General features: G+C 39.0%; 1 protein-coding gene across 1 annotated transcript in view; it reads left to right on the forward strand.

The window, feature by feature from the left end:
* Nucleotides 1–14,175, forward strand: part of BMP2 (bone morphogenetic protein 2) — a 22,628-nt gene extending 8,453 nt beyond the window's left edge. Inside the window, exon 3 of the mRNA XM_018566656.1 lies at nucleotides 13,277–14,175. Coding sequence (XP_018422158.1) covers nucleotides 13,277–14,121 — 845 coding nt within the window. The 3' untranslated portion in view covers nucleotides 14,122–14,175. The remainder of the gene's footprint in view (nucleotides 1–13,276) is intronic.
* The last annotated feature ends 3,975 nt before the right edge of the window (nucleotides 14,176–18,150 follow it).

Consider the following 18,150-nt stretch of genomic DNA (forward strand, 5'->3'; position numbering starts at 1 on the left):
GGCGGGGGGGGGGGGGGGGTGTTCTTTCATGATTGTATCTAATAAATATATATAAAGGCATTTAAAATACATCAGAAAAATCAGAAAACGTTTTTTTTTCCCTAACCTAAATCGCCTGCAATTAAAGCTGAACTTTAAGTATGTCCAGTCCTGAAATTTGCATATTTGAATGTCTTCTCCATCTGCATCTTGCTGATTGGACAGTGAAAGAGCAGCATAACACTAATTAGGTCCTCCATCTGCTTACCCTGCTCTCTCGTTCTATTGGCGTATAAGCACATTTGCATGCAGCACACATTAATGCATACAGAGCTGAGTTGTTTTGTGGGTGTTTTTGTGTTTGTTTTTAAAAATATACCTGCCTTAAGTTTAGCTTTGAGCTCATACATTTAGAAATAGGGTGGCCATTTAGTATGGGCTATCTTTGGGCTATTCTGATTCCTGCCAAGCCTCTTAAAGGCGGTAAGCCTCTTGAAGGAGGTAGATGTGTACTTTGCACTTTGGAATGTGAGTGGACATTTCACTTTTAGCTTTGGCTACAAATTGAGATTCATAGGTCATTGCTGGATTTGTAAGATTGCATGTAAACATATGGAGAGGTATGTGCCGGTACCCTGAGAGGCTCTTAGGCCTGGTTCCCACCTGGGCGTTTTACAGCGCGTTCCTACGCGCTGTAAAACGCTCAACATGTGAAAACCAATAATTGCCTATGGGCATGGTTCCCAACTGGGCGTTTTACAGCGCGTAGGAACGTGCTGAAAATGCCCAAAGAAGTACAGGAGCTTTTTGGGGGTGTATTTGCCGCGCGTATCCATTAGGATACAGCCGGATAGCCCTTGTAAACGTGCGATTGTCGCGCGTTTCTTTTACCGTAAATCACGGTAAAAACGCGCACCATAAAATGCGTTGCAAATGCGCATATTCCGTACGCCCAGGTGTGAACCCAGACTTAAACAGGCCTTTGCCTGTGCGTCGGTGTAATAAGCTGGTATCTTTCTTTCACCATACTCATACCCAAACCCCATTTATGGAGGCACAGGGTATCCCATTTCCTGGTTTAATACAGGAGACCCTCCAAGGATTAGTGGCTCCATGGACAGACAGTACAACCAGTAAAGCTTCACACCACTATGTTAACGTCAGGATACCTTAAGGGGGACTTCAGGTGTCAACAAGTATACGTGAACCCTAATGCTAGTAATGAGTGGTTCCATGCATAGGTTTTAATGGTCTTGCACATTTTTGTATAGGGTGCATTTGCTTACCTGAAGATTTATCTTGATCTCTGGGCATAATGTTATGCCCTTAGACAAGGCATGGTCATTCCTGAGCTCATTGTAAGTTGTATTCAGATAAGCAGAAGGAACACTGGAGACTGTAAACACTGCATGAGCCCCAGACCATGAATAATACAATTTCTTAATGGGTATGGTATCTATTTTCTCCTAAAAATGCTAGCTGCTTGGCTGCCATGCTTAGCTTTTGGCTTTTACACTTGTGGAGTCAAGAATAAGATCCAAAGAACGTGGTGCTGGGGTGGCGCGGTGTTTTTTTTTTCCCTTCAGTTAGGCCCTATAGCTGCAGCAGGTATGCACAACGGGGGAAATCCACCCTGTACCTGTACACTGGCAGTCCAAAGGGTTATAGCATTGTAGGGAAAAAGCTGTTAATGCCACTTGCATTCTTTGTGATCTATTACTCAATGCAGCTGTACCATTGTGTTGATGCAGCTTTGATAATTCATTTTTGATTAGCCTAAACGCTAGTTGTTTTTTTTTTTTTCCCATTGAAACTCAATAAGCATCTTATTTACTTACTATAGTGACTTTAATTTCCTAACTGATAATCATCTTTTATACTTGGCATCCGTGTTGGGTAGTTCCCTGTGCTTGCCAGTATCTGTGTTTTTATTTTTTTTTATAGCTGTGTATTTCCTAGAAATGCTGGGCACCAGTTCCTGGGTTCAGAGCTCTGCCCTTGATAGTTCTTAGAGAGGTTGGTTACACAGAACAGAAGTGTGTGACATATGCCTGTACTCAAACCCAAAAGCATCGTGAAAAGCTTGCCGACTCTGACTGCACTCCGTTATATAAACTTAGATGACGGTCAGTGATCTTTTTTTTTTTTTTTTTCTATCCATGCAGGGAAGAATATGCAACCTTATGAACTATAAAGTTCATGTAGATATTATACAACCTTCTGAAAATGCCAAGGTGATCTTGCTTTGCCTAGCCCTGTACTGATACTTAGCAGGTGTGTGTGTGTGTGACATGAGCACTTTATTCCACAGTAAACACTGATTACTAATCATGGCTTTGCTGCTAATAACATGTTTAGCTGCACTGTGTTTGGCAGCCCTTCAAATCATTGAGTGTTTTATGGTCTTGAAATCTCTTTGTAGGAATCCATGTTATTATCAGAAAATGGTCACTACAAGGACTTTCTTGATTTATGTTGTGGCTAATTGTTCCTTTTACACTGGATGTAGACAAGCAGAGGTTGCTTTCAAGTTTGTTTTCAATGCTACCATTTTGACACGTGAGGGGCAGATTGGTATGACACTAGACTACGCAAAATGTTAGTTGTTTGTTTATAGTTCAGGTCACAGAAAGAACGGAAGTGTTTGGTTCCTGCAGGCAACGTGGACATTGCACTTATCACCGATGATTCATGCAAAGGGGGACAAGAAGAAAAAGGCTTTCGCTTCAGCAACCAATCAGATTCCAGTGCGCAGTGCATGCTGCTGCACTCTCAGTAATTGGATACTTCTATTGGAAATGGTTGAAGGCGAATCAAAGATCAGCAATAGGTGAAATTATTGTATCGGAACATATTGGTACATAAAGAAGGCCCATTGAGTTTCTATCTATCAAAGTGTCTAAAAAAAAAAAAAAAGAGGTCCCTGTGGGCCACATGAACCATCAGGTGTACTCTTATTGTATAAAGTTGCATACTTACATTGAATCGTCTTTGGTAGCAATTGTTCTAGAATTATGGCAGGGACAGTATACATTTTTCCAGGTTTATACCTGGAGATTGATTTTATTTTTCAGTTCTGACATTTGCACAATAACCTTTTACCTCCTTTTATAATATACATGTTAGGCTAGCTGGGGGTGGGTCTGATGTCTTCCAGAGATTGACAAGCGAGAAGATGAATTCCAGTCAAGCGTAGAGGTGGGACTCGCTGCTGCTACTCATGTGACATACATGCGTTTAACTTATTCCTGTCATCTTCTCACATCAGCCATGTCTCTTAAAGATTTTCCAACAAATTTGACAATCCTCATGAGCATTAAAGAGTGCTTCTGGGTGTTGAAAGCACCAGTCCTTGCCCCCTAAGGTAACCCTTAAAGTAGGAGGATTCCCTAACTGAATGACAGTTTGCTAAAGCATAAACAATTGACTTTTTTTTGTTAAATAAAATTTGTCGGGCATTTTACTGACATTTCAATCAAATTCATTTAAATGATCCTTTCCTTTACTCTGGTCTTTTGAAGGAATGTCTGTTGATAGTATAATAGTGAATGGACTGTGTTCTTTGATGCAGTATCATGAATTAGACACCTTCTCAGGCTCCGCAGTAAAGTGTCCTTTTAAATTTGTTGGCAGCATTGTCGGCACCACAGACCCTAGATGGGGAGTTGACACCACTGTATTCCTTAAAGCAGTGGTTCTCAACCTGTGTAACCTCAGGACCCACATTTGTCCTTGGTCATTAAGTCGCGACCCAAGTCGCACTGCAATGGAGTGCACAGCATTGCAGTACCCGGCCTTTGGGTGCAGGCAATTGGACTGTGGGCGGTAGGTGCGTTTGGGGTGTCATTCACATGAATGGCAACGCAGCACACCGATTGCATGGAACTGTGCGATTTAACACACTGTACAAGTGTGAACGGACCCACAATCTTATACACACTCCAAAGAAAAATGATATATTTTTATTTTATTAAGATCCACCCAGTCTCCCTAACTTATGAGTACTGGAATTGATTCACTGCCTGGGGTCCAGTTTGGGCTGCTGTGCTGTGATGGAGCTCCATCCATATGTGCATTGCTTGTACAGCTCCCTTGTGTGCCCTGTAGAGGTGCTAGGAGCCAGAATGTGGTGAGGTCAGTACAGTCCAGGCAACTTTACAGGGTACATGTGGGAGCTGTAAGCAATGCATGTATGGATGGAGCTCCCTTATGGCCTTACTTCGAGCCCACCCCACCTCAAGCTAACACGCAGGGCCGGGCAGCATATTTTGAATGGCTGCAAGGCGAGAGAACTGACAGTGCTGTGCTAGGGGGAGCCTGAGGAGTGTCCCACCTAGAAAAGTGGAAGGCATGTGACAAGCCACTGAACATGGGGTCGCGACCCACCAGTTGAGAACCAAGGCCTTAACGTATAACTTAAACCAAAACATTTCTTTTTATTTTGCATGAAGTGGGAAATTTGTAAACGGATCTGAAAATAATTCCAATAGTATATTTGACAGACCAAAAGGGAAAATAAGAGAAGCTCATTGTTAGGGTTTACATACAGAAAACAGAGGTGTTCGTTCCATATGCCGGGGTATGGGCGTAGAATCTGCACACCATGTAAAGTTATTGGATTGGTGTTTTGAGCCCAAAGACACCCACTAAGGCGTGGGTAACCTGTAAAGGGACACTGCACTTTCTTCATATAGAGATATATTGCATTATTTCTACTCTTTTTCCAACTTTTCCTAATTTTCTTTCAGATGGATAGATATATGTCTGCTGCTGTTGGTTTCACATATTATAAAGATGATACTATGTCCAAGTTCAATAAGCTATCGGCTTCCCTCCCCAAGCTTTACTTCCTGTTAATGTGTTGTTAGTTTCTGTTTGCAGTCATAAGTTGTTTTTACAAGTATGCAAAATGATTAGCAGGATTAAAGGTTGCCAGCAGCAGTAAGTATGTGTCTCGTGTTGGGTAATAATATATATATTGTGTGTGTGTGTGTGTGTGTGTGTGTGTGTGTGTGTGTGTGTGTGTGTGTATCTGTCTATCCATGACCTCATTTATTGGCAGACGCCTGAGAAATAAGTGAAAGAACAGGAGGGGGCTGCATTGCATTGGACCATTTTTTTGCTTTCTCTGCTGTGAGTACTAAATAGCCCACAGGATGTCTTTTAAAGTTTGCTGCCACATGTACCACTAATTCCTCAACTTCCTAAGAGTGTTTGGATTGCTGTTTCTCTTCACATGTAGGAAATCTGCTATGTACTACTCGCTTCCCATGCTGCTGGCTGGCTGCTTTTATAGGCTTTCATTGTGTACCTAGGCTCCTGGTAGTCAGAAACGTTTTTCCTTTCTGTATGTATGTATGTTTGTTTTTTGGGGGTTTACCTAATTGTCTTTTTTTTTTAAATTTTAGAATATTTGTGTTTTAATTTCTTTGCATTTTATCTGCAGCTTTTGAGTTACCCAGTTTATACTTTTATTTTTATTAGGAATTAAAAGCCCATCTTTGGTCAAAGCTTCCCTCCTCCTCCCAACCATTCAACAGTTATTTAAACATAAAATACCTTCTGAAGCCACTTGTATATATATACTTGCCTAAGTCCACTTTTCCGGACCACCTTATTGCAAGAGTGATGTCATGAGGAATCAACTCTGCATTCTATCTAAGAAGGCTGAGGACCAGGCACAACATGTGACCACAGATATAAGTGATACTTTGGGGCATTTCGAATAGTATGAGTTTAAAAGCAACTCTGCAATTAGTTGGGGGGGATTGGGGTGTTATCTAGAGATCGACTTTAAATGTTCATGACTACAGATTCTCATACCTTCACTGTGCCAAAGATCAGCAAATCATCACTGTTCTACCAAAACGGAGCAAGTTGGGAAGCAAGGCCATGCCATTGAAACAACTAGAGCCAGTGGAAATGGGAAAAAGGAAGATGGAAGCATAGTTGCTAAGTGCCCCTCTTTTTCAAATTGTTCCTCCGACAACTCCTTCCCATCTCCCAGCCCCACCACCACCAAGTCCAGTGCATTGTTCTTCAAGTAGGGAGTATTACACAAGTTGCTGTGACAGATGAAATGAGATGTGCAGAAAAATATCCTGTTTATTGTTCTGACATTTTTGGGAACATTGTGGTGGTATCTCTTGTGCCATTGGTAGACATAAAACAGCATTACCATAGATTAAATGTATACTAATTTGTAGACTGATTATAACTTGATCCAGTTTATAGAGCTGCCTCAGGCCCAGGGTGTGTGACTAACTCTGGAGCACAATTATGTTTGACATAATTGTGCTTTGGTTAATGATGGGAGGGACATTTCATCAGTGGCTATCTACATCGGTGATACAGTACCCTGTGACAGATTTCCCCAAATCATACTTAAATTCATGGAATGGGAAGACATAGAATGTCATTGTCATAGGACTAATTGTTACTAGTACATAGTCCCCAACATTTCGTGAAAAAAATAGAACATAATTGCTGCACTTTTCCTTTTGCCCCCTGCTTGTCGGAACATTCGGCTGGACATGAAGGGAAGAAGGGCTCATTGAAAGATGGGTCACATAACAACTATACTACCATCTTTTTTTGTCACTGGTTGTTTATTTGACGTATGCTTGCCTCCCAACCTGTTTTGATGGAACAGTCATGATTTGCTGATCTTGAAAATGATAGGGCTGGCAAAATGAGTGTAGGTTTAATTTGGGTTAACCGGTCACTACTGTATGTACATAGTGATGAGTTGTCAGTGCCATAATTAACCAAACCATGATTATGTGCAATGTAATTGTGCTCTAGAGTTGGCCACACCCTGGGACAGAGGAAGTTCTATGGTCTGGATAAGGTCATAATCTGTTAGGGAGAGGAAGAGTGTTGGAAGGCAAGCTTGTAATAGCGTACTGAAACTAAAGCTGACCACACACATCTCTCTTGATAATCAAATGTATCAACAGTTATTTCTAGTAAAGGTCCCTAAACAATCCATTTAAATGTGTAGCCATTCAAGCAGATCCTCACACTACACAGCCATTGACAAAGTTCCTGATCTTCAGCTCTAATCCCGGGCACTACTGATTTTGAAGTACCCTATGTGATAGGAATTGCTTTTCCTTGTTTTGCATGAAAGGTGTCCTTGTCTTTTGGGGCCCATTCACACCTAATCAGTTCACATACATGCATACATTCATTCAAGTTGTTTGGTGCATTGATGTGTTGTGTTGTATTGCATGGGATCATTCATTTTCAATAGGTCCCTCAACACCCATTCATGGACCAGACAGCATACCTAATTTTATTCAAGGCAGCTTGGGTGATTTCTGTTACGTGCGTTGCCCATATGTGCATTGGTTTGTATTAGAAATCATTGGGCATTCATGCAACATGCATTGTTGCATCATACGCCGACACCCACTGAAAGGTAAGTCATGGAACAGCATGAATGGGCCCTTACAATTGAACATTTAAATACATTGGGAATTGTTCTAACTTTCAAAGGATTTATAATTATGCTCAGCTAGTCTTATGATCAGGCACTCCCAGTCAGAATATATAACCAGATCCTCAACCTCCACTGTAGCAGCAACATGACTGGCTCCAGAACCCACTCCCAGCCTGCTAATTGGGCAGTAAAAGGAACACACTGAGTCATCATTCTGTTTCTCTGTGTGTGCTTCTGCCAGCCAATGTGCACTACAGTGGAGCCTGAATGGCTTCCAGTCCTGCTGTACAGGGGATTACACGAATTTAGTAAATTTGGGTCCTTGCATTGCTTGCACTTACAAATACACACCAAAAACCACTGTCATGTGATAAGTCTTTCAAGAAAAACCAAACTGTAAAGAAGAGGTTGAATACTTCTTCTGCAGCCCATGCCACTAAACACTAATCTGTTGCAGAGAACAGGTCCCTTGAAGTCCATTAGGAAATACACACTTTCAGGAATATTGATTTTCCTGGGTCCCCTGCATAGGATGCAGCAGTGACGTGAGGTAAGAAGGAGGAACCATTTGAGAGCTGTGGAGAGTCCCAGAGATTGACGTTCCTGGAAATTAGTTTAAAGTATGTAGGAAGTATTCAACCTCTTTGCAGGTGTGGGCTTTGTTGAAAGACTTTTATTACATGATAAGGTCACTGTAATGAATTCATTCAATATTTTATTTCATTTTTTTGAGTATCTGTTTGGAGTTTTAACATGTACTTGTATCAACCAAGATCACGCTTTTAATTGCAGCAAAAACCCTTTTATGGAGCTTACTGATTGTTCTGTTGAAGAAGCTCGAGCTTGTTAAGGATGAGACTGGTAAAACGTGCTCTTATGTGGTTTGAGCATTTCTAGGTATAAAAGTAAACCGTTCCGTAATAAACAGTTCAGTCTTGGTGTGTGATTCATTCCAGCCAGCTCTGCTTTGGAGTTGGAGTTTACAGAGTCTTAGTGTTTAATCGTCTTTCACCTAGAGCCAAGACATACATTTACAAGCTAATAATCTTTGCTTTGATAGAGCATTCTGAGAAGGTTTCAATGCAATCTTACATGTCGTTTATGAGGACATCTTTTGGTTTATTTTTAAAGTTAAATACTTCTCTTTTTTTTATTTCAGTATATAACAAAATAGTCTTATTTTATTAAGATGCATGCCAGCACCTAAAACAGAATTACAACCAGAACATATTCTTTAGTTTCGGATGGAGTGGAGCAGGGTTTGAAGCCTCAAACCTTTACAGCTTTCTGGAATCCTGACTATGAAATTGCTCTAAATCGATGGCTCAATTTTATAGTGTAAAGGCAAACTTTTTTTGGTTTGTTTTGAATGGAATAAAGATAGGTTAGACCTCTGTCAAGTTTTTATTGTCCGAGGCATAAAAGGATAGGGAAATACAAAATTTAGCATTTCTTCCAATGGGGACATCTGTCCCATTGACAATTGTATAAAAGGCAAAATTAACCTCACTTTTGGGGGATTTCCTCTGCCTTCCTATTGCATCTCTGGAACAGAGATGTAAAGGTAAATCTCTCCCAATGGGACACAAACAGCAGCAAAAAATAAACAAAGGCTTTTTCTCTTCCCTACTGTATCCTGAACTGAAAAAAAATGCATATACATGTAAAGAAAGCCCTCCATTTTTTCATAAAGAGAGCACGTTTCTTATAAGAATATATGGAGGGATGATTTCATCCAGTGAAACCTATAGTTCCCATTAGTTCTCAATTTATAAGTGTTAATAAAGGTATAGTCCAGTCAAAAGTGGAATCAAAATCATGAGAACAAAGCGGAAACCTTTTAATGGGGATGCTTGTCCAGTGACAACTGTCCAAACGAGCTCTTCCCTCAATGTGTAAATTTTCTATACCTGTCCTTTTAGACAGTGAGGGAACAGATAGCCGACAAAAGGGTTTTAAAGTCTATCTAGACTTTTATTATTTTTCTAATCATACCTTTTTATCTTGAAGTCTTCTAGCAGGTCCGGTAACATCACAGGAGGGTCCTCTTCTTCATCTGGGGTGTTGGGGGGTGGTCTCTGCCAGGAAAGGGGCAGAATAACAGACTAAGTGCTTTGCTAAACGTGTTCATTATATGAATTCTTGCGTAGCCTCATGCAGTCTATTTTCTCTGTAATTTTTCAACTTCAGAATACAGTTGCTGTGCCTTTTTTGAATAGCTAAAACCTTATTAATTTGTTATACATTTTTCTTTTGAATAGATCTTTTCAACCATCTGTTGGATCTTTTTCATAGGAATTAGTTTCCAATGACTCTCCAAACATCTATCCAGCACTCTTGTATAAAGTTAAATCGGTGTTGCTTTTGGTATTGAAGCTTAGTTGGTGGGTCCGCTTTGTCAAAGATGTTTGAATTGTAGCCTTTAATTAGAACTGAATGTGAGAATTTGTGGATTGTCAGAATCAAATGCTGACATGTTGGGGTTAAAAGAATGAATGGTCTGTTGTGAGTTAAAGCTCTCCAGTCTGAACCTTTTCTATAATGTAGGGGAGCTGATTAGATCCTTAAATATAACCTATTGACAGTTTTGCTAGTTTCTCAAGCCTGGAGGACAGCAAATATGCAGGCTGATCTAATCTAGACAGACAGTATATTTTGTTTTATGTCTAGTCTGCTTTAAACAGTCTCCATCACTTTGCCCATTCAGGGTCTCTTAAAGGTCCAACATATAATGAAGAAAAAATCCATGAGCAGACCAGGGTAGATTAAGGTTTAGGCATGTGAAGTTATATGTACAACTCAACTTTTACTGTTAGTCAGGTTTGCCTCCACCTCCAGTGCGTCCCTATTTTTCATACAGCTGTCATTGGAGAATTATGTAAGCTACCTTTGCTGACCTCTCCTGCAAATGATGTGTGTTGCATTACTGAAACTCATTCATTTTAATGGGCTAGCAATGCATCAGATCCCATAAAAAATTGGACATGCACCATTTTTTTGGAACGCAGTGCACAACAACATGTTAGTGTGTTATGTGTTGTGGTGCACTGCAACTCGGGTGTGTTGGTGTGCCTTTAAAGAATGAATGACCATATCGCACTGCAAGAGTGTGAATGGGTCTTTACTTGTAGCTCAAGGACTGCTTTTTAATGATGATACACATGTTATTTAGGAATTATTCTATCGCTTTAGGAATTTAGTCACGCAGAATGGTAAAGTTACTGAGAGGTTGACTCTTTATGTAGAAACAAAATTGATTTGGAAAAGCTATAATTCCTTCTTTGAAAAGTTGGACTGTGTATTAAGAGAGTATGTTGCATTACACTTCTCTTTCGTCTTCTTCTTTTTTTTTTTTACACAAATTTTTTACATGAAATGGATATTTATGATTTTAAGGATTAATATTTTAAAATTGTATGAAAGATTACCAGAACAGATGTGTAAATTGTCAGCATAATATAAGACAGATGATATTTTCAAACACCCTTGAGATTAAAATTGTTGTAGTTGTCCTCAGCAAACGGAATTAAATCTAACTTGATTAATGGGTAGTGACTCATTAACCTTCCCATGTTGAACACATCTCTTTAATGGTCATAGAATCTGTACTCCTGTAACTCTCTTATATTCTCATTGTAGAGAGATAACATCTTAATAATGGTATACACCTGAAACTTTGAACTGTTATTCACATTGTACAAGTTCTTCCTCCACTTTCTGCTGGACCAGTGTTATTGGTATTGATCAGGTGAATTTGATCTAGGTAAAGCCAGTTTGTGGCAAGGGATTTCATTCTATATCTGTTCCTTTGGGAAGGCCATCCATGACGGTGCTTCAGTGCTTTTAATAATTGGCAGAGAGCGCCACAGTTTATAGGATTCCTAAATCTAAAAAAAACGTGTCTCTATGATGGCACATATTACTTTTTTCTGATTATTGAAACATAGGAAAATGTTTTGTCTTTTTCTGTTTAGTTGCAATAAAACAATTCCTGACACATGATCATATTGATACCTAGTCAAAATGTCATAAAATATATTTATAAACCAAGTCATCAATTGGTTACTTCTGTACTGCTAGCATAGATTTCTTGCCTTCATTAATGATTTATGTTTTTCAGCTCCGACATAATAATGAAAATATGTACAATACCACTGTGCATCCCACTTTTAAAGATAAAACTGTCAAGATTTCGATAATATCTCCTGTATACTTCCACTGGCTGGGAAGTAGAGTGAACACCTGATAGAACCTTAGGCTGGCCATACACTGTTAAAATTTATAGGAATCAGCTGAAATTCTAACAGTGAGTGGCTCTGATGGCTGAATAATCAACTTTTGTCGAAGGAGCTGGACTAATAAAAATTGTGAGACCAAGAACCTAAGCGATTGTGTATTTGCTGATCACTCATCTCTTGGCATCTTCTTTCTATGAAGAGCAGGGACTCTCCTTGTTCTGTTCTTACAACACACACTGGACAGGGAAGCACAGCTAGCGGAGCTAGCTGTGAAGTTGGGATTTTTTCGGGATCCTTCCCTAACTTTGGGTCATAGGAGTACATTTTTAAATATACTCTTGTGACCCCAAAAATGTGGCTTTACTCTTTTTTTTTTTTTGTACTGTATCTCATAGCCTAGTTATACTGGCATATTTTATGACCATTTGTAACTACGGTAGGTGGTGCTGCTTTCCCGGGGGTTTGGGGGCTTTCAAAAGGTTTACCAAGATGGTCTGTAAGCAATAGCTATCAACAAATCTGGATGTTTTTAAATTGGAGGATCATAAGTGATTCTTTTTCAGTTTTGTAAACCATTATCCATTAGTAATGTTAAATACATGGCTGATCAGAATCTGGTTTATGTAAGTCCCCCTCAACATAGGTTAAATTTAATATTAATCAAATTATTAATATTAAATTTAACCTATTTGCCTACAACTTGGTTTGTGTTGGATGAACAGGAGCACGGTCACCCTAGATTAACTTCTCAAGAAAGAAACCCTGTAAATACTTTTAGCGAGCTTTTGCAGTGCTGATGGTAGCTTGTAGTAGTAGTAGTATCATTTAACTTATCTGTTCTTCATGGGCTGTCCTAGGTTCTGATCAGCTGACATTGTCAAGCGGGCGGAAATATATAGTATACTTTCATCCCTAGAGGAAAAAGGAAATTGTAATTTTTTTTTTTTAGAGGAGGAAAACCGGACATAGATGATGCAACAAACCACCATATTGGTATATCTAGGACATTTTTTTAAATCTGTGTATCTGCCTACCTACGAATCTATATCCCCCATAATAACACGTGTAAGCTAGTGTCTAGGGCATCAGGGTAGGGGCAAAACAAAGCCTCAAAATTTACAAATTGTGATGAGAGTGTCGCTGAAGTTCAATTAACGTTAAACTATTACCTTGTCTGTTGGTCTGTACAACTTAAAAACAGCAGTGAATATGCATGTTGCCCCTGGTAGCACATTCTAAAATGATTGCATAGTGCAGAGCTTGTGCAAAGAGCAATTTGCCAATGGTGGCATGTGTCAATACAGCCATGCCTACCTTTTATGCAGACATAACCTTTAACCACTGTATACAGTGATCATCTGTATCTCTTGAGCGCCTCCAAAATCTAGGGGGTTAATGCCTTTGTAATGTTATTACTTCTCAAAGGATCTAACTGATGCCACAGTGGAGAGCCATTCTGCAGGGATCTCCTGAGGACATTCCTTGGGCCCTACAGCAGTTATACCCCTATTCTACTATGGTTTAAGTATATATGCCTGACAACTCATAATGTTAATACCTTTTTTTTATATAAAAGTCATAATTCTTTTCCTTTTTAATTTTGTTTATTTTTTAGAATCAATGGAAGAGCTTCCAGAGTCGGGAGAGAATACTGTACAGAGTTTCTTCTTCAACTTGTCTTCCATTCCTAGTGAAGAGCTGATCACGTCAGCTGAGCTTCGTATATTTCGAGAGCAGGTTCAAGAGCCATTTGAAAGTGACAGCAATAAGACTCTCCGCATTAATATTTATGATATTGTCAAGCCAGCTGCTGCTGCCTCCAGGGGGCCTGTCACGAGACTGTTGGACACCCGACTGATCCATCATAATGTAAGCAGATGGGAAAGCTTTGATGTCACACCAGCTATTATAAGGTGGATTGCACACAGACAGCCTAACCATGGCTTTGTTGTAGAAGTAACTCACTTGGACAGTGAGAAAAACGTCACTAAGAGACACGTGAGGATTAGAAGATCTTTACTGCCTGATAAAGACCAATGGTCTCAGATAAGGCCACTTTTAGTAACTTATAGCCACGATGGCAAAGGACTCCCTCTCCACAAAAGAGAAAAACGACAAGCGAGGCAAAGGCAAAGGAAACGGCTCAAGTCAAGCTGTAGAAGACACCCACTGTATGTAGACTTCAGTGATGTTGGCTGGAATGACTGGATTGTGGCCCCTCCTGGATACCATGCCTTCTACTGCCACGGTGAATGCCCCTTTCCACTGGCAGATCATTTTAACTCCACAAATCACGCCATTGTACAGACTTTGGTGAATTCCGTCAACCCGGCTATCCCAAAAGCTTGCTGCGTCCCAACAGAACTGACTGCCATCTCTATGCTCTACCTAGATGAAAATGAAAAAGTTGTGTTGAGAAACTATCAAGACATGGTTGTGGAAGGGTGTGGGTGTCGCTAATAAACTACAGACTCACAAAATAAAAACACACTCCGACATGTTCACAAAAAAAAAGCTGACACTTTAATATTTCCCAATGGAAACTTTATTTATGTAATGCTAAAAAAAGAAAAAACGGTTTTGAATATATATTTATGTCTACAAGAAAGTTGGGAAGCAAATATTTTAATCTGAGAAATATTCCTTTTTTTTTTTTTAGTTGTACATTTTATATGGGTTTTGTACCCAGCACATGAAGTATAAGGTCAGATTCCTATTTTGTATTTATTTTCCATTATAACCACTTTTTTAGGTAAAAGAAATAGCGGTTTTGTATTTATATGTAATCAAAAGGAATATAGGGTTTGTAGAAAAAGAAGATGCTAAATATTTTAAGTTTTCTATGCTACTGTTGAAGTCCTTTTGGTTCAAAGTCCAAAAGACCTTAATCTTGGGAATTACCAGAACAGATTATTGTATTGTGCAATTCTCAGGCATTCTGCAGTGTTGGCTAGCCAGGCCTTTTAAACTTTTAAAAGCTACATAAAAAAAAAAATATATTTTTTGGGAGATAATAAGGAAAAATAAGTTGTTATAGCAAATTTATACAAGCTGACCCACATTTACTGTTGCTGGCACACCTTAGAGCCAGTAGACTTGATCAATCAACTACTATGTTGCTAAATGCATATTTAAAAAGTGGGACCTATAATATATATTTTTTTCTTTCATCTTGAAGGCCTCTTAAAAATAAAATACAACTTCAAACATTCAGATATCGATGGAGAGTCTGAATAATTGACGTTTCTTTAAGTATTTAGTAGCTGCTTATCTGACGTATATTGCTGGGTAGATACACTCCAACGTAATAGATACCTAACTTGTTTTCTCTTTCTGCTCGGCTACCAATTGTTTTAAGTGGCTGTATTCAGAATATAAAAACATTCCCAGTGAATTTGCTGATGACGTTGATATTATGGCCAAATGTGTGCTTGAAAAAGGACCATGTTTTATATCATTAACACAGTCTTCCATAACTACTAATGAATTTGCTTCCTGTTAGGCTTGCAATGTGCAGTGTTACTCTTGTGGGAAAATCACAGTGCCGAGGGAGAAAGATACTGATCTCCATAAAAATGGTTGGTCACAAACTTCATTCTGAGTTAACGTGTAGCTACAGCTAAAACATTGTTTTCTGTTGGATAGAGCAGGTAGGGAGGGAGGGAAGTGTATGCCCAGCCAAAAGAAAAAAATGTATACATCTCTGCAATACATGCATATCCCCCATTCTATTTCATTCTAAATACACTGCAAGTACATACAAATATCTGTTACTGTACTAGAAATCTAGTTTGCTTCATTCTCTATGACAGTACAACATAATGTATCCATAATCTGCCTTTTTGCATAGACCTAGAGCAGATGAAAACGTTTCTGGCAAAATCCACAGGTGGTGTTTGCACTTTTCGAACAGATATACAATTGAAAGCATTTGTCATATTTAGAAGACCAAAAGGGAGCACGTAAGAAGTTCACTGTTGGGGTTTACATACAATTTAAAGCCCCTGCTAAGGAGATTTCCCTTCATTTCTGTCTTGGAGGTGCAACAGGAAGTGAGAAGAAAAAGAGGATTTATATTGTAGACTGCTGTCGCCAGAACATTTTGTCTCCATTAAAAGATTTCCCTCACATTTGTTATGTCCACTAAAAGTTTTGTTTTTTTCCATCAATTTCTGTCTCAATGACAGTGGTCACCAGGACCAATAGAGGGGTGAATTTTCCCAGCAGGCACACAGCCATTAATGCAAACTTGGTAGAGGGTCTAACCCTTTCTCACTATGCAAAACAAAAAGGTTTTGCCGTTACATACATTTTCATTTCTCTACAATTTACTCCCAACCTGGCATTATTCCAAAATGTATTCTCTGATAAAAAGCCAAACAACTGTATTTGGCACAACCTTGAGAAGGAAGGTGGGATATCTGCATACATACTTATGAGCCTGTGTATGGCAAACCAGATATCATTTGGCGGGCCTGTCTTTTTCTAAAATTCAACCATCATCTGTTGTGTGTCTAAATCTGATTTCTTTTTTTTTTTTAAATTAATACAAAGTGGAGAAGGGTTAGCCATTGTGGAGACAGAAGGGCAAAAATTCTTTCCTAACAGGGCAACATACAGTAATAAAACATTTTTGTTAAAGTAGAGCATGGGCAGGGTGAGAACCACTGTCAACTGTTTATTGCTGCCGGTGTCCCTGCTGAGTAGATCAGCTCATATCCTGGCTGGTTGCTGATGTAGAACTTGAGGGTCTATCCCCCTCCCCACCTTAACCAAAACCAAAAAACTGTTTCTTCATCATTCATTGATGGACTAAGCTGTGGGTAAATACTGCTATGGGTCTAAATTAATGCTGTGTCCCTCAATGTTCTTGTGAGAAAAGCATTTTATGGCAAATACAATATTGCTTATATTTATGCTTTAAATTGCTGATGTCTGAGCATTTACAATTTTAGTGAATAAACAAACTACATATATAGCTGTTCTAGTAAATAGCTTTCCCTTCCAATGCTGCCAGGAACCCTAATAAAGAGGTTATGAAAATGGCATATTGGACAAAGTGGCTGTTTACATAGTCCTAAGCATGCTCCGACTTCCCTCAGATGATTGTGCCCAAGCATACTAATAGGTTGCTTAGGCACTGGTCATTTCATGGATGGGCCAGAGGTCACTTATATTCTCCAATATAAAGAAGTGGGTAGATTTCAAGGAAGCGTTGAGCAGTGCTGGAGGAAATATACCTACTGAAAAGTTAACCTATTTTAGCATCTTATGTTCCTAGAGGTTTACGTTTAAATGTATAGTACCCATTCATATTGGACATTCTAAGTTATATAAAGCTAAATATTGGAACCTTATTCCTCGGGAATGGTAGGGCTTCACCTAAATGGGATGTTTCACAGTCCTATGCCATTTATTTTTATTTGATCCCATTACTACAGCTCCTAATCATATCCTCATCTATATGTGTATCTTACCAGTAATATAGCTGTAGTGCAATGCATATGTCACTAATTAGAATCTCCTGTGCAGGGATGAACCCCAATGGGATTCCAAGTGGTCACGGTAATGGCAGAGTTGTATTTACAGTTTTGGGGGTGGGAGTCTGCTGGAACAAATTATCACAACTTTAGAAAGCTGTTTTCTTGTAGCATAGTTGCTATTGGCAGTAGTGAACCCATTACTGCACCCCAGGGCACATTCACCTAAATGTTCTCCCATATATTCTCGATTTACAAACAATATCAGCAGTTCAGTAGAGAAAACTGGATGGAAAAAAGTTAGAAGCACCTTATGAGAAAGTGTATCTATCCAGCGTTTGTCAGATTCCTCTTTCCTATGCAGACATATCATTGTTGAGCTTGCACCTGTTTGTGTATAAATTATTATAGACCCTTAAGAGTTGGTAACGGTTTATATTTCACTGTCTGAATACTGCACCATCAACAAATTGTAAGGTACACCTACTAATGCAATCAATAATAAAATTTGTACACTATTGCATTGCTGTTGGAGACTGCACAGCCCAGAAAAATTCCATATACTTTACATTATCACAGGCTGATGGTAGAGTTTCTGTGCTGTTGGATAGTTTCTATATTTTTGTGCAACTGAGCCACAAAAAGAGTTGATCTGGGTATTTTCAAAGAAACCATCTATTTTACTTTGTTACTAAAGCCAGATAACCAAGAGGTACTTCAACATTGACAAACTAGTTGAGGCCATTTCTACTGCTGAGTCTTTCAAGGAACAAAGCCTACCAAACCTAGTGTCACTAGTGTGAGTTTATAGTTCCTACTTTATTTCACCACAATTTCCCGGTATTGCTCTTTATTATATTTTTATTTTTTTCAGTCTGATCCGGGCTTTGTATTGATCTGAAAATGTTTTTTTTTTTATGCAATGTCCAGATTTGGTCAATAAATTATGGAGTTCTGGCTTCAGTTCTAATGTTATGTATGTCTCAGTTTCTTTTCTGTGGAAGTTGAA

This window comes from Nanorana parkeri, unplaced genomic scaffold, assembly GCF_000935625.1.
Source record: "Nanorana parkeri isolate BGI_ZX_2015 unplaced genomic scaffold, ASM93562v1 scaffold28, whole genome shotgun sequence".
NCBI lineage: Eukaryota > Metazoa > Chordata > Amphibia > Anura > Dicroglossidae > Nanorana > Nanorana parkeri.